The sequence below is a fragment of the Peromyscus maniculatus genome, chromosome 8 (assembly GCF_049852395.1).
Source record: "Peromyscus maniculatus bairdii isolate BWxNUB_F1_BW_parent chromosome 8, HU_Pman_BW_mat_3.1, whole genome shotgun sequence".
NCBI classification, from domain to species: domain Eukaryota; kingdom Metazoa; phylum Chordata; class Mammalia; order Rodentia; family Cricetidae; genus Peromyscus; species Peromyscus maniculatus.
Window position 1 is genome coordinate 42426992 of NC_134859.1, and position 21923 is coordinate 42448914.

At 48.4% G+C, this 21923-nt stretch overlaps 1 protein-coding gene and 2 non-coding genes across 3 annotated transcripts; 1 reads left to right on the top strand and 2 right to left on the bottom strand.

The window, feature by feature from the left end:
* Window positions 1–10095: 10095 nt before the first annotated feature.
* Trnae-cuc (transfer RNA glutamic acid (anticodon CUC)) lies at window positions 10096–10167 on the bottom strand. Its single transcript has one exon. It is a non-coding gene; the product is annotated as a tRNA-Glu (tRNA).
* A 221-nt stretch (window positions 10168–10388) lies between these two features.
* Trnal-caa (transfer RNA leucine (anticodon CAA)) lies at window positions 10389–10494 on the bottom strand. Its single transcript has 2 exons — window positions 10457–10494; window positions 10389–10434 (listed from the first exon to the last, which is right to left on the bottom strand). It is a non-coding gene; the product is annotated as a tRNA-Leu (tRNA).
* Window positions 10495–14492: 3998 nt separating this feature from the next.
* Window positions 14493–21858, top strand: Znf692 (zinc finger protein 692). Its single transcript, XM_006984911.4, has 12 exons — window positions 14493–14659; window positions 14983–15170; window positions 15385–15416; window positions 15938–16201; window positions 16620–16668; window positions 16760–16888; window positions 17196–17414; window positions 17502–17579; window positions 17659–17737; window positions 18776–18890; window positions 21190–21289; window positions 21401–21858. The coding sequence occupies exons 2-12, from the start codon at window positions 14995–14997 to the stop codon at window positions 21765–21767; spliced, it is 1608 nt and encodes a 535-aa protein (XP_006984973.1). The 5' UTR covers window positions 14493–14659; window positions 14983–14994; the 3' UTR covers window positions 21768–21858.
* Window positions 21859–21923: the final 65 nt, after the last annotated feature.

The window sequence follows — 21923 nt, forward strand, 5'->3', positions numbered from 1 at the left end:
CTTACCTGAAAGTAGGAGGGGAGGGAAAGCTAACTGGAAGTGGTGTTGGCTTTTGAAACCTCAGAGCCCACTGAAGTCATAAGACCACACCTCCTAGTCCTTCCCAAACAGTTCCACCAACTGGAAAATCAAGTGATCAAACATATGAGCCTATGGAGGTTGTTTTCATTCAAACCACCACCCTCCCCTCCTCTTCTCCAGTTCTTTGCCTTCCATGACTAAATTTTTTTAAAGTAAGGTTTCTTTGTGTAGCCTTGCTGTCCTGGAATGCCCTCTGTAGACCAGACTGGCCCCAAACTCGCAGAGATTCACCTGTTTCTGACTCCAGAGTGCTGGGATTAAAGGCGTGCACCACCACTGCCCAGCTCCATGACTGAATTTGAAGGGAAGTTGAGATGTTGGTTACTGGAGGCTACTGTGGCCAGCAATGTGCTCCATGCTTTCCTGTGTTGTTCCAACAGCCTCCGTGGACAAATTCTAATAGTGTTGTTTCTGGGATTTTCAGGGTCAAGACTTGGGCCCTGGAAGCCCCAATAAGTCAGACTTGTCCACCCATCCTTAATATACTGTTTCAGGAGACAAATAATGGGGCCAGCAAGATGCCTCAACAGGCTAAGGCACTCACCATGAAGCCTGATGACTTGAGTTCAATCACCAGGTCCCAAGTGGCTGGAGAGAACTGACTCACAAGTTGTCCTCTGACCTCTGCACATGACCTTGGAACATACCCCCTCCCCTCACACACACACCTATAACTCCAGGTTCAGAGGATAATCATAGCTTAACGCAGAGGAAGGCGATGTAGTCAGTGCAGCCACACTAGGAAGAACAAAGTCAGTCCATCTTCAGGGTTGCTTACATAAGTGTAAATAGAAGGTACCAAGTTTTAATAACTAAGCAATCCTGTCAAGGTGTGGCCCTGCCCACACTGACCCATCAATGTCCCAGCTCTTCCTGGGAGACAAGCTCCCTCTCTGCCTGGCACCAGGCTTTGGCTTTTCTCTCTCCCTGAAAGAGACTTCTAATTCCTTGGGGTCCATTGTCTCAATAGTCTATTGGCCAAAGAGAGGACACAAAGGCCTCTCTGCAGAATACCTTCATTCTTAACAGAACCATACAGCTATTATTCCAAATCCTTGGCTCTGTCTTATTCTTCTTTGTGCTCATATAACTAGTGATTCACACTGGGGACTTGTCACAATGAGTAGGTTAAGTGTTTGACGAATACAATGTCTCAGAAGGCACAGGGCTTCATTCTGACTTCTATGCCTTACCCCTCCCTGTCCCCAGACCTACGTGTCCTGTAGACCCAAGAGGAGGAGTGTAGAGATGGCAGAGTTCACGCTGATGATGCCTTTTAATCAGAGAGATAACAAGATGAAGGGCGTAGAGATGGATGTGTTCTAGAGGAGCCCATCATTTGGCAGTGACTTGGCCTGAATTTTGTCCTGAAGGGAACTCTTGGGGTTGTGAGTTAGTCACCCTGAGGGTCACAGGAAGAGATCGGGTGGCCATGTAGTGAGGTGACAGTTCAAAACCAAAGGCAACTAGGCACTGTCAAGAATCTGCTGAGCTGGGCTGTGATGGCGCACGCCTTCTATCCCGGCACTCAGGAGGCAGAGCCAGGCAGATCTCTGTGAGTTTGAGGCCAGCCTGGTCTACAGAGTGAGTTCCATGATAAAGTTTTCTTCAGAGATTAAGGAAGAGAGAGAGAGAGAGAGAGAGAGAGAAAGAGAGAGAGAGAGAGATATTACTAGCTGTGGGCAGGATAGGTATTATTTTATCCCCTGGAGTTGTTCACCAAACCACAACTCTAACAAACTAGTCAGGACCTCACCTCCACAGCACACCCAGAGGCATATGTAGAGACACTTGGGCCACAGATCATTTTTCCCGGGACTGCTATATTCTCTCTCTCCCTGCAGAGAGCAATGAGCTGTGTCCTCCCTGTGGTGATACTGTGTTCCCTAAAATATTGTGCACCCTAATAAACTTATCTGGGGTCAGAGAACAGAACAGCCACTAGATATAGAGGCCAGAAAATAGTGGCACACAAGCCTTTAGTCCTAGCATTCTTTTTTTTTTTTTTTTTTTTTTTTATTTTTTATTTTTTATTTTTTTGTGATATATATTTTTTATTTTACAATACCATTCAGTTCTACATATCAGCCATGGGTTCCCCTAGTCCTAGCATTCTTGATGCAGAAACCCATCTGGATCTCTGTGAGTTCAAGGCCACACTGGAAACAGCCAGGCATGATTACTCATGCCTTTAATCTCAGGAAGTGATGGCAGGAAGCAGAAAGGTATTTAAGGCATGAGGATGAGGAACTATAGCCTGGTTAAGCTTTTAGGCTTTTGAGCAGCACAGTTCAGCTGAGAGGCATCCAGTCTGAGGAAACAGGATCACCTGAAGAATTGGCAAAGTGAGGTGGCTATGGCTTGTTCTGCTTCTCTGGTCTTCCAGCATTCACCCCCATACCTGGCTCCAAGATTTGATTTTATTAATAAGACCTTTTAAGATTCATGCTACAGCAGTGAGCTGTGTCCTCCCACTTCGGTAGTTGGGTCAAAGCAGCTTAAGGAAGAGAGGGTACTTTAGCTCAGAAGCCTAAGTTACAGTCTATCACTGCAGGGGAGTCCAGGCGGGAACTTGAGCAGCTAGTCACAGTCAAGAGCAGAGACACGGCCTGGAGAGATGGCTCAGTGGTTCAGAGCACTTGCTGCTTCCTCATGAAGACCAGAGTTTGCCAGGAACCATGGAAGGCAGCTCATGCACACCTGGAACTCCAGCCCCGAGGGTCAGCACTCTTCTAGCTTCTTTGGGCACCTGCACACACATGTGTGCATACATTCAAGAACACACACACACACACACACACACACACACACACACACACACACACACACACCCCAAAACAAAACAACATGGGGCTGGAGACATGGCCCCAGTGATTGTTCTCGCACAGGACGGTGTTCTGTTCCCAGCACCCACATGGTAGCGCACAACCATCTATAACTCCAGCTTCAATGGATCCAATTCCTTCTTTTGTCCTCTGATGGCACCAGGAATGCACATAGTGGACATACCTACCTATCTACCTACTGACATACATGAAGACAAAACACTCATACAAATAAAATAGTGGTGCTACCCTCTTTCAGACTGGGTCTTTTCCGAATCAATTAAAGCAATGAAGATAATCTCCAGAAGATATGACCACATGTGTTGTTGTTCAGGGAGGCCTCAGAGTCTCTCACAATACAGCTCCCTGTTATTCCTCTTGGGTGCCCACCAGAACTAGTTGACAAGATCCTGTTGCTGAAGACATCACACGCACACACAAGAAAAGTGACAGAGAAATCAAACTGGAACTGAGAAATCAAATCTGCTGGCCAGTTTTCATAGTGCAGGAAGGTGCAATGTAGGCTGCCAGGAGAGGAAAAGCATCAATGGTCTCACCCAGCTGAGAGCCCTATGAACTAAATAACTTACCAACCTTCCAGCTAAGATGTGCCTACTAATGCAATAGTGCCATGACCGTTACCGGGCAAACCAAATACTCTCTGATAGGTTTTGAGGCCTGCTCCACAAGAGGGAATTCACACCTGGCATTGTAAACTCAGTTAAAAACCTATGGCCAAGGAGGTGATATGTCCTAGATGGGACTTACTACTACTGTTTAGCTAAATCAACATAATGTCAAGCTGCCTTCTCTGTATTTACATTCACACTCATAGACAAATGCCACTCTCAGTCTTAAAGAATCGTCATAATGATGGTGGTGAAGGCAGAGACACATGGCTGCTCATGATGCTGAGAATAAGTGATGATTGAATGCTCAGTTTAACCAGAACATGGATCCCACACCTTCTAACAATGCAAAGAGAACAGTGCAGAAGAGGAAGCAGAAAGAATGTAAGACCACAAGACAGGGAGAAGGGCTGTGGAATTCCCTCTTCCCAGCATGGCCGTTGCATCCACGACCTCAAAGCAGCAGTGCTGATTGCCAGGGCAATGCTTAAGGCTGGGCCTGTGCCAGATGTCTGTCATAAGTAGGGGTGGGGCCATGTAGCTTTACCTCTTCCTGTTGAACTATGGGGCTACTGCAGGATTCTGGGGTGGGGCAGAACGGTCTTCAGCTGTGCACCTACTGGTCAACCCACCAGGCTCCAGTGAGCACTTTGAAACCCATGGCCACTCAGCCCTAGCTAAACTCAGGGGTAACAATAAAACAGAAAGGCTTGAATGGGAAAGAGACTTGGGGTGGCAATAGGGGCGGGAAGGAGGGAAGAAAGGGTCAGGGAGTCGTCAGAATGCATTATATGTACTATGAAATTATCAGAGACCTACATGAATAGACTACTTAAGAGGAAAATAAGGAATTTTCAATCTCAGGACAGGGAGCTGCCTTCCTAAAGTCCACTCAAATACAACCTGACTCAAACCACCCAGGAGGCCAGGCCAGTGGACTTCTCTCAACTACCATGAAAAAAAAAATCCCAGCCCCTCTCAAGGGAGTGATTATTTATTAAAACTTTTATATCGGTTCTCATCTGGTAAATTCTTTTGCCCCGATGCTCTGGGTCACTCCACTTACAACAGTCACCTTGGATTTCAGGCACAGCACTGCCTCCCAGACAGATCCCTGTGTCTGAGGTTACCCCCAAGCAGAAGTCATCGTGAGGGAACCAGCTTGTTCCCGCAAGCAATAAGGACTTCTTTGAGCTGCCTTGCAGAGCCAGAGTGTATTGAGGATCAACCAGACTACACCTTGACCAAGAGCCATTATGCAGACCTTGATCCCTGCCCAGTTCTCCCCTATTAAACCCTAGAGCTCACGTCAGTGCCACAGAGATGGGCTGGAATGCTCACCTTCCACCTTCCCCAGACTTGCACTGAAAAAATATTTTAGATTATTTTTATATGGAGTGTGTGTGTGTGTGTGTGTGTGTGTGTGTGTGTGTGTGTGTGTAGAACAGCAATAAATATGACTGAGCAAGTATCTCTATGGTAGGATGTAGAGTCCTTTGGGAATATACCCAAGAGTGGTGTGGCTGGGACATGTGGAAGTTTTTTGGGAAATCTCCACACTGATTCCGTAGTAGCTTACACCCCATTCTGACTGGGGTGAGATGGAATCTCAAAGTAGTTTCAATTTGCCTTTCCCTGATGGCTAAGGACGTTGAACACTTTTAAAAACATTTATTGGCTTTTGAATGTTTTTTAAATGTTTAAAAACATTTATTTCTTCTTTTGAGAACTCTGTTCAGTTCGTTAGCCCATTTTAAAAAATTGAGTTGTTTGTTTTTTGTTTAGTTTAGTTTCTTTCATTCTTTGTATATTCTAGATATTGATCCTCTGTCAGATGTATAGCTGGCAAGGTTTTCTCACATTTTGTAAGCTGATTGACTGTAGAGAAGCTTTCCAATTTCACGAGGTTCCATGTGTCAAATGCTCGCCTTATTCCCTGAGCAACTGGAGTCCTGTTTAGAAAGTCCTTATTTCTGTCTAAGCCTTAAAATATTTTCTTTTTCTTTTCCTCTATTTTCAGAATTTGATGTCTTAAATTAAGGGCTTTATTTCATTTGGAGTTGATTTTTGTGTAGGGTGAGAGGTAGGGGGTCTAGTTTCTTCTACAGGTAACACCCAGTTTTCGAAGTACCAGTCACTAAAGAGACTGTCTTTCTCCAGTACAGACTCTTGGCATCTCTGTGAAAAATAAGATGTATGGGTTCTATCTAGGTCTTCTATTCTGTTCTTTGTATAAAGATCTAGTTTTTATTTGTTTCAGTACCATGCTGTTTTGCTACTGTGGCTCTGTATATCAAATTACACTACAGTATAATTTGAAATTAGGTTTAGTAATGCCTTCAGCATTGAGAACGAAGAAATGAGGGTTATAAGGAGATTCAGAGGCGGAATTGGATAGAGAGGACTTGAGGACGAGACAGAAAAGAGAAAAGAGAATGGAAGAACTAGATGGGTAAGAACTGGAGAGGAACTAGACTGAAGGGCTAGAAGAGAGTATTAGAGGAATAAGATGGAAGATGGAGAACCAGATGGGGAAGAACAAGATGAGAAAGAACAAGATGAGCAAGAAGAGGGGCTGGAGAGATGGCCTAGCGGTTAAGAGCACTGGCTGCTCTTCCAGAGGACCCTGGTTAAATTCCCAGCACCCACATGGCAGCTCACAACTGTCTGCAACTCCAGTTCCAGGGGATGTGACACCTTCACACCAGTGTGCATAAAATAAAGTTTTAAAAAAATATAAATAAAAAAGAACTAGATGGATGAGAACCCAGATGGGGCAGAACTAATATGAAAGAATTAAAATAGAACTTAGAGGAGACACAAAAGAACTTACAGGAGACAGGAGATGAATGTAGAGAGAAATCAGGCAAGAAAGGGGCTAGGCATGAGAGCAGAACAGAAGCTGTGTAGAGAGAGAACTGACTCAGAAGAATGAAATGTATGGACTAAGGAGTTTCATGTACATAGATTAATTTCATTTCATCAAAGAGAAATTGTCAGCTGGTTGTAGATTCTTCCTGGGCCCTGGGAGGGAACTATCGAGGGGCTGGGCCCCCATAGTCCCCGATAATGTTGCTGAGGATTTTTGTATCTATCCCCATCAGAGAGGTTGGTCTACAATATCTGTGTGTTTGTCTGGTTTTAGCATCAGGGCAATAGTGTTCTATCAAAAAGAGCTTGGAGATGGAGCTTCCCTTCTGTTTTGTGTAGTAGCTTGAGAAGTACTGTTGTTAAATCTTTGAAGTTCTGATATTTAGTTAGCAAATTCTTTTTTTTTTTTTTTTTTAGGGAGCTCACCACGTAGCCCTGGCTGGCTTGAAACTCACTATGATGTAGACCAGGCTGGCCTTCAACAGAGATCCAGCTGACTCCACCTCTTGAGCACTGGGATTAAAGCTGTGTACCACCTTATCCAGCAGATTTTCTGTTTTCAATCTTACTCTTTTCTAGGCTAGTCAGGTGATCTCCTAAAGGCCTCTTGTATCTGAATTGCCACACTCCCTAATTTGGGAAAATTTCCACTATGATTTTATTGGAATGTTATTAAAAATGCTGTTAGATGAAATTCTGCTCCTTCCATGGCCATGAATCTCAGATTCATCTTTTCAGTGTCTGTCCATCTAGGGAGCCCTGCTTTCCCTTTCCGGTTCTTCTACCTCATCTTCCAGCTCTCCTGTCCTTGATCCATTCTAGTGGCGAGGCTTCCTAAAAGCACCTTGTTTAATTTATTGTGGTTTTCAGTTTCGGTATTTCAGTTTGTTTTTTCTTCAGAATTGCTATCTCTTTGTCGAATTCCTCTTTTTATATATTGTATTGAGTTAAATATTATTTTCACTCAGTTGTTTGTGTTCTCTGGAAATTCATTCAGGAGCTTACTTATGACTTCTTTCATTTCTTCAAACATACGTATAATCATGAATTTTTTTGAACTGCTACTCCATCTACTTCATTCTACCTGGAATCAGAAACACAGGTGCTCTGTGCTGTGAGCTACACCAGGCAGGGCCGCACCCAAGGCACAGGGCACAAGACAGAACAGGCAAGCTCTAGGCCAGCAGGCAAACTCACTGTGTAGCCCTGTCTGGCCTGAATGCAAGAAGTGGACCAGGCTGGCCTCAAACTCAGAGAAATCTGCTTGCTTCTGCCTCCCAAATGCTGGATCAAAGGTGTGCGCCACCACAGCACCTGGCCCTTGGGAAGCCAGCTTTAAGTCCTGTTAATAATGGGTTGGGAATAGGCAGAGGCAGGCAGATCTCTGAGTTCAAGGCCAGCCTGGTCTACAGAGCTAGTTCTTTTTTTTTTTTTTTTTGTTTGTTTTGTTTTGTTTTGTTTTTCAAGACAGTGTTTCTCTGTGTAGCTTTGCGCCTTTCCTGGAACTCACTTGGTAGCCCAGGCTGGCCTCGAACTCACAGAGATCCTCTTGGCTCTGCCTCCCGAGTGCTGGGATTAAAGGCGTGTGCCACCACCGCCCGGCTCAGAGCTAGTTCTAGAACAGCCAAAGCTACACGAAGAAGCCCTATCTCAACCGCCTTAGTGCCGGCCCTCTCCTCACCCCCCAAAAATAAAGAAGATAAATGGGTTTGAAGGTATCTTGACAAGACAGAAGTTCTATTGTTGCAGAAGGGTGCATAGCAAGCAAGCTCACTCCAGGGACCCCCTGGATTTTTACTCCTCACGCAAAGGGGTCAGAGCTGAGCTTCAAGATCTTATGTAATCGGCTAACTGAAAGCAGGGGAGTTGATAAGCACACCGCGACCTTGACCACGGGAAGCTTTTCATTTCAGGACAGGGTTGACTCAGAAAGGATTGTTGACAATTTTTTTTTCTTCATTGTTTTAAAATGATGTTTCTGGGCCTGGGAAGATGGCTCAGAAGTTGCAGAGTTAATTTGCTAGCACAACACCCGCGTCCGGTGGCTCACAATAGCTCCAGGGGGCTCTTGCCCTCACATGTACAAACCCATACATGTGCACGTGCACACACATAGTTAAAAATAATTAAAAATTTTTAATGGCAATCTCCCTTGTCATATTGAACCCTGGTAGAAAAGACAGCACAGGTCTGTCATAGTTCGCACAGTCCTGGGCACACAGAGTATACACAACGCAAACCTGGAGAGCTAGAGAAGGTGCCTAGGGAGAAATGCATACCAAATTTGAAAGCAACGGAAATTACTCATAGAGACTCCCGATCTTAGGAAGAGGTTAACGATGTTACGAACTTACCTCGTGAGGTAAGTTCGTAACATCGTTAACCTGGAGACACAGCTCACCGAGAAGCACATGCCTGCTACCTGTGAGGCTTTGGGACTGAACTCCGGCACTGAGGGCAGAAAAGGAGCCTGATATTGAGAACATAAATGCCATCTAAATACTTTCACTTGTTCATATGAATTCTTTCCCGCAGGCAGTGGGAATTCCTAGAATGAAAAGCATGAGCCCTGTAGAGGGCGCTCTGTACACGGCCAGGACGAGCTTGAATGTGGCTTGGTTTTGACTGAAGTTTTGCACTAAAATCACAAAGAATGTAGGAGGACATGCTAATGTCAATGTTCTTAGGTGTCTGTGTGAAGTAGCAGTATGCAGCTTTCAAATGGTAGGACGGGGAGATGGACACTTGTGGATATCTATCTATCTATCTATCTATCTATCTATCTATCTATCTATCTATCTATCTATCTTTTTATCTTTTTATTATCTGCCAATCACCTATCATTTAACTATCATTCTTTTATCATTTAATTAATTTTTTTTTTTTTTTTTGGTTTTTCGAGACAGGGTTTCTTTGTGTAGCCCTGGCCATCCTGGAACTCGCTCTGTAGACCAGGCTGACCTCGAACTCAGAGATTCACCCGCCTCTGCTTCTGCCTCCCAAGTGGTGGGATTAAAGGCATGCACCACCACCGCCCGGCTCATTTGATTTATTTTATTACTCATTTCTCATTTAGCTATTATTCATTTGCTAATCGATCTGTTCATGTATCATATCTATCTGTCTGTCTATCTATCTATCTATCTATCTATCTATCTATCTATCTATCTATCTATCTATCATCTATCTTCTGTTTGCCTATCATCTGTCTATGAATAATCTATCATCTGTCTACCTATCATTTATCTGTTTGTCTATCTATCTTCAATAATCTATCAGAGAGGCAAAGAATGTGACAAAATATTGACCAGCGTTGACTCTAGGCAAAGAGAACACCAGTGTCCGCAGCACTGTTTGAATTATTTCTATTTATTTTCTAACTAGAAGGCAAACGCTGGCGGAGCAGCTGCTGTGGGGCCGCCCTGGGTGTAGCAAGGGGATAGGGATGGGAGACGGGGAGGGTGGGGTTGCGGGTGCAGTGTGCCGCTTTGGTTTGGTCTGAATTCAGAGTCAATGCCTGGCTGACTTGTTTGCTGGTGTTCACAACCTCAGTACGGTTCTGTGTTAAAACAGAAAGTTACTGAACTCGATTTCACTTTTATTTCTTCAGTGAAGTTATTTAGTTTGACTTTTCCTAAATAGTGGGGACTTTCGGAAAATAAGGAAGAAAACAAAAGCAAAACAGACACTTCCCTGACCGGGAATCGAACCCGGGCCGCGGCGGTGAGAGCGCCGAATCCTAACCACTAGACCACCAGGGAAGGCATGCTAGCGCACCTCTAGCGGCACTACACTAGGTGACGACAGGGGTGACGGGCAACTACACTCACACCAGGAAACCGGCGACTAGGCAACCTGGCACTCGTCGTCCTGGAGGACCCGACAACGCCTGCAGCTGAGAAAATCTTAGAAGGGAGGGACCGGCTCCTGAGCGGAGGAAAATTAAAAAAAAAAAAAAATAGTAACACGAGAAAAAGGCATGTGTCAGAAGTGGGATTCGAACCCACGCCTCCATTCGGAGACCAGAACGCCCATAGGGAAGGCTGTTACCTTGAGTCTGGCGCCTTAGACCACTCGGCCATCCTGACACCTCGGAAATTTCCTCCTTTCTGCTTCTCCTGAAGCCTGTGCTATGCGTGCTGTACGTACAGTCACTCTGCAATGTCCCTCCCAGCTGGCTCCAGCGCCCAACAGTGAGCTGCACGCTGTCGCCGCCTGTAGACCCAGAAACGCAATGCCGGGAGAGACGCAGGCGGCTTGGAGTGGCGGCCGCGGACCGAGCTGTCACCCTTGTTCGCCTGCAAATGCAGCCAGCGATCGGGATACAACCGGAGACCTGACTGGGAGCTCCGGGCTTCCCTCTGAGCAACCTGGGTTAGGTGAGGGTCGCTCCAGCAGCGGCGACATAACCTGGAGTGCTTTAGCTTGCAAAGCGAGGCTCAGGACCTCCCTGCGGAACAGTCCTGGATCAGCCGGCGGATGGCCGAGTGCCTTCCTCCCAGGCCACCCGTTCTCCCTTTCCTCCCCTCCCCCCACTTCTTCCTCCACGCAACCCCAAAACTTCCCTTTGCCCTGGTGACCTGATGAGGGAGTATAGCTATTCAACCTGCGAGAAAAGCACCACCACCACCACCACCACAAAAAACTACCACCAACAAAACCACACAAGCCTATGAAAGGCAGAGGGGTCACTGCTGGGGAAGATCTCATTAAAACAATTTCCTTTTGAAAAACTATTCTTCAAAAACTAATATACACAGACAGGATGTAGCCAACAATCCCGTTACTCTGAGGTGGAGGCAGTGGGATTGGTTCAAGGTTATCATCCTCAGCTGTACAGTGAGTTCTGGAAACGTGAGACCTTGCTTCAAAAACGAAATGAAGCAAAACACTAACACACGACCCATTCAATCATGAGTTTTCTATACAGACATTCTATTCAATTAATGAATGATGCTAAGGAAAAACATCCTGCCCTTGTTCAAACGGAGAGGAAGATTATTCTATTCAGACTATCGCAGAAGCAGAGAGAAAGAGATTTTCTCTAATAAAATTAGCAAAGACAGCTGGGGTTTGTAGCCAGGGAAATGGTGGCCTGCATGAGTGAAACTTTTTTTTTTTCTTCCTGAGACATGGTTTCTCTGTTTAACAGCCCTAGCTCTATCCTGGAACTCACTCTGTAGACCAGACAGGCCTCAGACTCACAGAGATCCGCCTGCCTCTGCCTCCACCAACACCGGCTGGGTGGAAAGTTCTTAAGAGCAGATGTCAAGGGCAAGGGAATTCCCACTAAACAGGCCCTATAGAATTCTTCCAAAAACCAAGCCAAAGACTTGGACATCAAAGGTGAGGGGTGCTGAACTTGACAGTGACAGAAGGCTGTCTCTCAGAGCAGGAGTTGAGGGAGTTCTACATGCATGAATCCAGGAGGGTGGCTAATGCCAGATTCAGTTGGGGGGTAAGGTCCAGGCCCTGTCAATCAAGGGCTCAGAGGAGCTTAACTAAAAGTTGGTTAATGATGGATCTGTAGGACACTAAAACCACACTGAAGAAGAGTTTGAAGAGATTTTAAAAAGTAACCAGTGTACCCAAATTAGTGGGCAAATAAGTAGATACATGGTGTAAAGAGATTGCTTATAGATTCAGGTGAGTTCATGTCCTCATTGTATGCAATAAGTGATGCTTGACATTACTGCTTCTTCTTTGAAGCTGTCTTTTTTGTTTGTTTTGTTTTTAGAGACAGGGTTTCTCTATGTAGCCTTGGCTGTCCTGGAACTAGCTTTTCAAACCAGGCTGGCCTCAAAGTCATAGAGATCCTCCTGCCTCTGCCTCCCCAGTGCTGGGATTAAAGGACAGTGCCACCACCACCAGGCAAAACTTTTGTTGTTGTTGTTTGTTTGTTTTTTAATGCCAGATCAAAAATTCTTTCTTCTTATTATTACTATTATTATTATTATTATTGAGATAGGGTCTCTCTACATAGCCCTGGATATCCTGGAACTCACTATGCAGATGAGGCTTGTCTTGAACTCAAAGAGATCCTCCTGCCTCTGTCTGTCTCCCCAGAGCTGGGATTAATGGTGTGTACCACTGTGTCTGGTGACCATGCCTGTCTGCAGGAGATTAACAACAACAACAACAACAACAAAAAAAAAACCTTAATTAAAAAAATGTATATGGGGATGTGTCTGGGTGTGAGTTTGTGGACAGAAGAACTGGTGCCCTCAGAGACCAGAAGAGAGTGTTGGGTTCCCAGGAGCTAGTTATGAGTGGTAGTGATCTGTCTGATGTGAGTGCATGGAACCAACTCTGGTCTTGTGCAAGAGCAGAAAGCACTTTTAACTACCAAGCCACTCTTCCAGCCCCTTGAAGATAGTCTATTTAAAATTTTTTGGAGACAGGGTCTCACTCTATAGCTCTGGTTGGTCTAGAACGTGATCTGTTACATCAGGCTGGCCTGCAACTCAGAGAGGGCCATTTACCTCCACCTCCTAGGTGCTGGGATTAAGGTGTGCATCACTACATGTGGTGATCATCTTTGGAAATAAAAATTAGTGTTTTGTATGTATGTAACATGTGTGAGCATGTGTGCTATGGCTCATGTTTGTGGAGGCCTGAGGGCAACTTTGTGGAGTCCGTTTTCCCCTGTCACCCTTATGTAGGTTCTAGGGATTAAACTGAGGCCTCCAGACTTTCCTCGATGAGCTACCTCACAGTCTACGATGAGGGTCTTGTACACCAAAACAAGTCTCCCCAAACATCCATGTTCTAACTACTGGAATCCGTGAAAACTGCTTTCTGTAGCAAACACTTTGCAGAGAACTGTTTGAAGCACTGAGATGGGTCACCCAAGTGGATTCCGTGTTTGGAAGAGGCAAAGGAAGGCTTGCCCTCAAAGGAGGCCACGTGACCTGGGAGTCGAGAACTGATGTGCATGGTCGGAAGTCAGGGGATGCTGAAGATAGAAAAGGCAGGGGGAAAATTCTCCCCTCCAGCTCTCACTTGACATGTGGCCCTGTCAGCACTTTGGTGCTGGCCTTCTGACCTCCAAAACGGTAAGGAGTGAATTTCTGCAGTTGTGAGCTGTCAAGTGTGTAGTGATTTGCCATAGAAAAGCAGTCAATAGCGCAGGTGGCTTGGAGTGAGGTTTGAGCTCACTCCTGCAGCTGCTCATGGTTGATATTTTACCAGGCACTACCCTACATCCTTTGTAAACACGAAGTGTATTAACTCAGTTAATCATGGAGGGCCAACTAGGCAGTCAAAGGAGTCTGGAATCCAAAGAGAGTAGCCAGAAACATAAACCCGGGGTCATCAATGGGTGACCTAATTAGATCACCCCCAAAGAGCATATCTAAAAGAAAGGCTTGCCAGGGCCTGAGCCTGGAACACTCCATCCTTTGGTAACAGAAGGATCCAAGAGAGAAGAGAAGCCAGTGAGGAAGGAGAAGACCGGGAGTAGGTGCAGTCAGAGAGCAGAGCTGAGGAGAAAGTGAGAGGAACGCAGTAGCAGAGGAGGGAGAGTTAAAGTCTCCTGCAGTCTAGGGCAGAGGAAGCAGGATGGGCACTTCATTTAGCAATGCAGAGGTGCAGGCCTGTAATCCTAGCACTTCAGATGTGGAGGCAGGAGTTCAAAGTCACCTTGGCTACATAGGAAGTTGGAGAACAGCCTAGACAACATGAAACTTTGTCTCAAGCAAAACAAAAAACAAAAAAGCGACCTTGGAAAGCCCCGTTGCGGTTGCTTGATGGAAATAACTCCATCAGAGCCATTTGTCGATAACGCGAAATGAAAGTCTGCATAGAATCTAGGCCACTTTTTGAAGGAATGTTGATAGTAGCAGGTTATGAGCTGCAGCTGGAGGGTGGTCTAGCGGTTCAGAAAGGGCTCTAGTTGACTTCTGGCGACGGACACCGCAGCTCGCCTTTGTTTGGTGGCAATTAAGAGGCAGAGATGCTAGTAGAGAAAGGAGCCTTTACAGCAGGATCCCCTGACAATCCTACAGGACCAGGGCTAACTACAATTCCCGGCAGGCTTTGCGTGGGGCGCACGGAGCGCAAGCGCAGGGCCCTGGCCTCCCGCTGCAAGTCCGGGCTGCAGCGTCGGACGTCAAGGGGGACGGTTTCTTCTTAAAGGAGAAACAGCAGCGGCGCGCGCGCGGTGGGCCCCGGTCTTCCCGCGGCTCTCGGAGGGAGCACGCGGGACCGGGAGGCGCACGCGCAGTCTAGGCGAAGGCGGGTTGGGGTGCGCAGGTAAGACCCTGGCGTGGGCCAGCCTGGTGCCCAGGCAGTGCTGGGCGGGCCTCCCCTGCATTGGAAGCAGTTAAGAGGCCCAGGCGCGGCTGCACGCAGACCCCACCACCCATGGACAAGGAGGACAAGTTTCCCAGTGGAGGTCTCTTGCCCCTGCCTGTGACTTCCGTACCCCGAGTGCCCACCCTGGCTCTAAGAATGGGTGGCTGGATCCGAGAGCCGCCAGTGCTTTGGAGGCAGTGTGGTCGGGTTCCCATTCAGTGCAACTGGAGCTGAGGCTGTGTCTGCACGGCACGCCCCGACGGCACTACGTCCTCTCGCAGGCCCGGGCGCGCATGGCCTCTCCGGTGGCAGATGCATCCCGTCGGCGGCGGGAGAAGCGTAGGCAGCTGGACGCGCGCCGCAGCAAGTGCCGCATCCGCCTGGGCGGCCACATGGAGCAGTGGTGCCTCCTCAAGGAACGGCTGGGCTTCTCCCTGCATTCACAGCTCGCCAAGTTCCTGTTGGACCGGTTAGGGCCAGGAGGGACTGGGGTGGGCACCGTGGCAGAGCCCCCGACCTGTTCCTATAGCCTCGGGTGTCTCCCTTGGGCAGGGCAGACTGCTCCTCCCCTCTCAGCCCAGCGAATGGGAGGTCCTTAGGGTTGGCTCCTAAGTGTGTGAGTGCCTGAGTGAAGGTGGTTGGCTTCCTGGGTTCTGAGCTGACCTCAAGCTCTTCTTTGGCAGGTATACTTCTTCAGGATGTGTCCTCTGTGCAGGTGGGTAAAAGATGGCAACAGGTAGTGGCGGCTCCCAGAAACTTAGGCTCCAAGAGAAGGATTAGAGGCCTTTAATGTGCTGCTGTTGCAGCAGCCTTTGGGAAGGGAGCTTTGTCTCAGGACCTTGGGGCGTGTGTGTGTGTGTGTGTGTGTGTGTGTGTGTACTGGAGAAATGGTTGAGTGGTTAAGAGCGGGTGCTGCTCTGGCAGAGGACCCAAGTACATTTCCTAGCACTCATGGCAGGGGGGCTCACAACTGCCTATAACTACAGCTGCAGGGAGATCCAACACCTCTGGCCTCCAGGAGCATCTGTATTCATGTGCACCCCCCCACACACACACCACACACACACATAAAGCTAATTGAAAATAAGATATATTTTTTAAAAAGAACACTTTAAAAATGATAAACTAGATTTGGAATGAGGTTGCCCATGGGCTTTAGAGGATTGGGATGCCCTGAGTGGCTTTCTGGGTGAGAGGGGTTTCCAGCTTTGCATGACTGCACCATCTTACCTGCAGGTCCAGAGCCTCTGCCCCAAAAGGGTCTGCAGTACCTGGTGCTCCTGTCTCACAGGCACAGCCGGGAGTGCAGCCTAGTGCCTGGGCTCCGGGGGCCTGGAGGTGGAGATGGGGAGCTTGTGTGGGAGTGCTCAGCAGGCCACACATTCTCCTGGGAACCTTCTTTGATTCCTACACCTTCAGAGGTGCCTAAGCAGCACCCCTTCTCACACACTCCTGAGAGAACCTGGTGCTCAGAGGCCAGGAGGAAGCAGGAGCCTGAAGGTGAGTTGGGAAGAAAGGGTTGTGGAGAAAGAAAAGAGCTTTCCAATCTTCTTTGGCTTAGAACTGGTTTATAAAGATGATTGTTTAATTTGTTAATTAATCTACTGGTTGACATAGGGTCTCATGTAGCCAAGTAGCCTTGAAGACCTGGTCCTCTCTCTACCTCCCAAGTGCTGGAGTTACTAATAATGACCCTTTTATGCTAGCGAGGAAATCTATCCTCACATGCATTGTTAGGTATAGGGAGCAAAACCATAGAGTGATGGTATGCTACCTTTGAGAGAAACTAGAAATAAGGTTTAAAAGAGAGTGCATTTGTAGAAAGTACCACCAAGTAAACCAGGTTACCACTGGGAAGAAACCATCCTCAATCTTTGAGCACAGGCCTCCTTCTCTTATGACCTGCTTCTGCCAACAGGTTTGGAATGTGAGCAGCATGAAAGAACTCAAGAGACCAGGCTGTCCAGGTGAGGATGGGAGGTGAGGGACAGGACAGACCTGCACTGGTAGTGGGGGTGAGGTGGCAGTTTCTCAGGATTGTCTTTCTTGAGCTTGCAGGGGAGTAGAATCCCCATTGGAGAGCTTCCCACCCCCAGGAGAGGAACAGGATGTGGAAGAGGAAGAGGATGAGGATGAAGAGCTGCTCAGTGATGCCAGCCCATGGACCTACAGCTCCTCCCCAGATGAGCCAGTTGGGATTGAGGGAGGATGCTGAACAGATTGAGAAAGGGGGGAGGCAGCTGGCACCTTATAATTCAGAGATGTGTCAGCTGGAGGGATGGACTTGTAGGGTGGGCAGGGCAGGTGCTGGGAAAGTGAACTGTAGGCTTTGAATTGGGAAATGTGGAAAAGGGATGAAGTCAGGCTCCGAGGGACGCTGAGAGCATGACAGCCTGCCATGGGAGTTGGGATTTTTTCCCATTTAGGGTTAGGACTTGGTTAGGGCTGATTGCCCAGAGGGATAATGCCCTCCTCCTGCTGCTTCTCTTTCCAGCAGTGAACCGGATGTCCCTAAGCCGCCTCCATCCCCTGTCACTCACACACCTAAGGAGAGGGAGGTCCCGCCAGCACCTGCGACTTTCTCCACCCCTTGTGCTGTTCTTGCCTCTCTGGGTTCCACAGCTGCACTGACAGCAGATGCTGAAGTGCAGCTGGAACTCAGCAGGACCCCCCAGACCTCTGCAGAGCTGCAAATGACCGAGTCTCTGGACAGGTAACCTGATGGCTGAGACAGAGAGGGCAGGGATGTCCTGGAATGTGTCACTCTTGAGGCCCTTGGCTACTTCTTTGCTACCCACAGTCCTGGGAGTCAGGCCCAGTCTGCTCCAAACCCGACCTGGGATGAGGACACTGCCCAGATTGGGCTCAGGAGAATCAGGTAGGACTGGGGCGATGGGACTCTGGGGAGAGTCAGGAGTGAGGCAGAGCAGACAAGAGTCCTCCCATTCTCCCCACAGGAAAGCTGCCAAAAGAGAGCTGATGCCCTGTGACTTCCCTGGCTGTGGAAGGATCTTCTCCAACCGGCAGTATCTGAATGTGAGGGACACAAGTTGAGGCTTGTGTGACCACTGGGGTTGGGGATGGGGGGGGGGAGGGAAGGTACCCCTAGGCTGTGGTGTAATATAGCTTAGTTGTAATGCAATTGTCTAGCATGTGCAAGGCAGCACACACAGCTTTTGGTGTAGAGGGAAAGGCCAATGCTCACAGTTAGTAAGAGCCTCTGACCCTAAGTATAGAGAGGGCCAGAGAGATGGTGAGGTGTAGGTGGACAGCATGGACCTGAGAAGGGCATCTGCAGGTCAGATTTGAGCCTTTTATGTAGGAGACTGCAGCAACTGCTGCCATTAACTATGGGAACACAGGATTAGAATGCAGGAGGCATCCAATAATGCATGATCTAGGACTAGATCACATAAGAAGGACTTGCTCATTGGGAAGTTCAGTTCGAAGCACCATCTGCCAGGTGGGGATGTAGCTCCATGGTAGAGTACCTGCCTGCCATATGCCAGGTCCTGGATCAGAACCCCAAACTGAAAAAAGAAAAACAAACAAGAACCCCCCCCGCCAAACCCAAAAGAACCCTTTTCCCTCAATAGTGCTCTACTTTGAGAGCCTATGAGGCCTGAGTGTTTCCAAAGCAGATTTAGGAGAAAACCCCACATTGGTATATATAAATAGCAGTAGCCAGGGCCTGCAGCACGTACTAATGTGGGTCATCATAGTCACCTAAACTACATTCTGTCCCTGACAGACAAGGTAGGATAAACCACGTGGTCACTTGGAGTGGCATTCTGTACAGGGACCTCTGTAGACATTGCAGTGACGGTGTATAAAGAAGTGAGTTGGTGGGCATCCAGAGGGGACAGGTGAGGGCAGTCAGTGGTCAGAGTGGGAGGATAGTTGTGCTGCTGAGGGCATGGGGGTGGGACAGGATGGTGGCCCAGACAGTGACAGAACTGTGGCGGGGAAACAAGGGTGGAAGAGGAGCCGGCCTGCTCACCCCGCTCAAGTCCGTCTCCCTGGGGAGGCAGCCATGCTCTTGCCTCTTCTCTCTTGTCTGTCACCCATTCTTAGCACCACAAGAAGTACCAGCACATCCACCAGAAGTCATTCTGCTGCCCCGAGCCAGCTTGTGGGAAGTCCTTCAACTTTAAGAAGCATCTGAAGGAGCACGTGAAGCTGCACAGTGGTGAGTGCTGGAAGCCCTCAGCTCCCCGGGGAGGGCTGAATCCCTTAGTCCCTGGGTGCCTATTAGCCCGCCTGCTTGAGCTGGAGATTGTTACTAGGTTCGGAGGAGCCTGACCCTTGTGAAATGTCTTCTCTAGTCATGTAGGGCCATGAAGATATGGGAAAGAAGGGGAGGGCAGAGAGCAGGAAGGGCAGTTGCTTTTGGGGTCAAAGCCTTGCAGCAAGATGTGAGCGAAGCGAGGAACACAGGGCAGCACATGTGGAAAGAATCTATATGTTCCAGGAATGGAGAGGAGGCCTCTAAAGCCACAGTACGGATGATGTGGCTTCTACTTTGGGATGAGACCATTGTGAGGTCTTCCAAGGTGGTAAGATAGCTGACTTTCAGAGATGGCTGTAGCAGCTATGTGGAGAATCAGGGACTGTAGATGAGCAGAGGTGGGTGCACACTGGTGATGGCCTGGGTTTGCCCATCATAGTTGGTGAGCAGTAGCTGAGGCATCTATGAGAGTGCAGAAGGGCTGTGTGAGAAGGATGAGTGAGCCACAGATGGGACTAGCAGGGAGAGAGGGTGTCTAAGACAATACCAGCCTGGGCAGCTGGGTAAATGGTGACGAGTCCCTGAAAGCAAGGAAGGGGCTGGTGGGTAGGAATCTGAGTTAATACATGTTAATTCGATGTCAAGATGGGATTATGGGATTTTTAGTGTGAGCAGAAATCTGTCATGAGCATGGGTAGTGTGTCTGCAGAGAGGGGAGGAGGGAGGTCTGACATGGTACACCTGCCTTCAGAGGGTAGGCCGGGGGTGGGGGTGGGGAGGGAGGCAAAGAAAGTGGCACTTGAGAAAGCAAGTGCAGAAACTGCTCCAGGAAGGAGGGAGAACAGGTTGACAGAAGCTGCAGGCCAAGGAAGGAGAGGGTACTAGATAACAAGACAGTGTGACAAGACTCTACTCTGGGGATGAAAGCCAGAGTAGAGTGTGTTCAAGGTAAGCAGAGCTGAGGAAGTGGGAGATGCTGGAGTTCTGCTGTGCAGATGAGCAGAGGAGTAAGGTCTCATAGGGAAGGCTCAAAGCTTAAGGTGCAGAGTGGGAAAGGAAGGCTTACTGACTTTGATGAGAAAAGGTGAATTCTGAGAGACATGTGAAGGCATCCACACACTCATATATATGGGCAGAGGGTACTAAATAACTGCTGGATTTGGGGGGCAAAGAATGGCACCAGGAGTGTTGGAGAGAGCTCTTCAGGATTCTGGGCAGTGGCCACGGCAGAGCCCATCAATGAGAGGAAAGACCATGGGGAGGGTTGAGTATTCATGCCCCATCTTACAGAGGCCAGGGGTTAGGTTGGCCTGAGTTGGACTTTCATCAACCAAGTACTACTAAGGGACAGGGCAGATTGGTAATATGAAAGAAGGCCATAAAGACAGCTGTGAAAATGGGGCTGAAAGGGGAAGGGGCTATGAGAAGGTAGTAGGGACAACGAATGGTGGCCTGGAATCATCAGATTGTCACACTGAATAAGGCATGAGGATCTGGTTGGAGCCAGGATGCTTGAAATGTTTGAGGTGGTATGGTGCTTGGTGTCTGAGCAGAGTGGAGGATGAAGTGATAAGGAGACAGGAGTACAGTGCTGCCCTAAGATAGCAGATGCAGAGTAGAGGACTTGAAGCCAAAGCTTGTGGTGTGAGGATGGCCAGGTCTCCAGAGAGCTGGTGAGGCAGTCTGAAGGGCACCACAAGAAGCAAGGACAGTGTTGCTGCTGTAGGCATTTAGCTTTAGTGGCACAGGAGAAGAACCACAGCAGCCTGAGAGCTGTTGATCAGTAATGATGGCGACAGCAAGTGCTGTTGGAGTTAGTACGTTCAGTAAAAGGAAGACTGGCCACTTGCAGACATGGTACTGGGAGTGGCGGGATTTCTGGTTCTAGGGGTATCCTTGAAGCTTGGACTGAAACCCCAACTTCTGACTCCAGGCTTGTATGTGGTTGCTACTTGGTACTTCCTATCCACACAAGGCTCCATCCAGCTCCCTATTCATTACTCCTTCCACAAAGATGCAGCCCAAGGCCCCAGATAGGGGCGGTATGCCTGTGCCCTAGGAGACAGTTGGAGCTAGGGACTAAAGGCGACAAGAGTGCAATTTTAGATGCCTGTCTATCTCACTTAGTTTTCAGGACCAGTCAGGTACAGGATGTCCAGATGCTTATTAGGACCCGACTCCTGAGCCCTAGTACTCACCTTCTGTTGGGGATGGTAGGCTAAAGCCTGAAGATGACTGAATGTTCCTTGTGTGCCTACAGACACCCGGGACTACATCTGTGAATTCTGCGCTCGCTCTTTCCGCACTAGCAGCAACCTTGTCATCCACAGACGAATCCACACAGGAGAGAAGCCCCTGCAGTGAGTGCCAGGGGCCAAGGAGGGAGCTGGTGTCTGGCAGCCAGGAAGTGGGCAGCAGAACCTCCAGGGAGGTGAAGGTGGACCAAGGCTTCTTCCTGTCTCTGGCTGCAGGTGTGAGATATGTGGGTTCACTTGCCGTCAGAAGGCCTCTCTGAACTGGCACCGACGCAAGCATGCAGAGACGGCAGCTGCCCTGCGCTTTCCCTGTGAATTTTGTGGCAAACGCTTTGAGAAGCCAGACAGTGTGGCAGCTCACTGCAGCAAAAGCCACCCAACTCTGCTCCCTGCACATGAGTCACCTGGCTCTTTGGAGTCTAGTCCCAGCGTCTCTGCCACTGGACCCCTGCAATCTCCTCAGGGGGTTGGCCTCTTTTCCTCTTCTGACTCTAATCTTGCCCCGTCAACAGCCAGCTCTTCACAACCTGGTGAGCTAGACCCTAGGGATGCAGAGAGAACCATGGTGGTCCCCAGGAACTAGGCATTAGGAGTGAAGTTAAGGGTATGGCACAACTGGGCCCCAGATACTTTGTTTTAGCCTTCAAGGAAACAATAAATGGTATTTTATACAAGTGTGGGCAGAACATATGCTTTGGTGCTACAGGTTTAAGAATCTGGGAATCTTTTGAAAACAGGA

Coding starts and splice junctions, on each gene's coding strand:
- Znf692 (XM_006984911.4), top strand. CDS start 14,995: ATGGCCTCTCCGGTGGCAGATGCATCCCGTCGGCGGCGGGAGAAGCGT. Junction 15,171..15,384: donor GCCAAGTTCCTGTTGGACCG/GTTAGGGCCAGG, acceptor CTTCTTTGGCAG/GTATACTTCTTCAGGATGTG. Junction 16,889..17,195: donor TACAGCTCCTCCCCAGATGA/GCCAGTTGGGAT, acceptor TTCTCTTTCCAG/CAGTGAACCGGATGTCCCTA.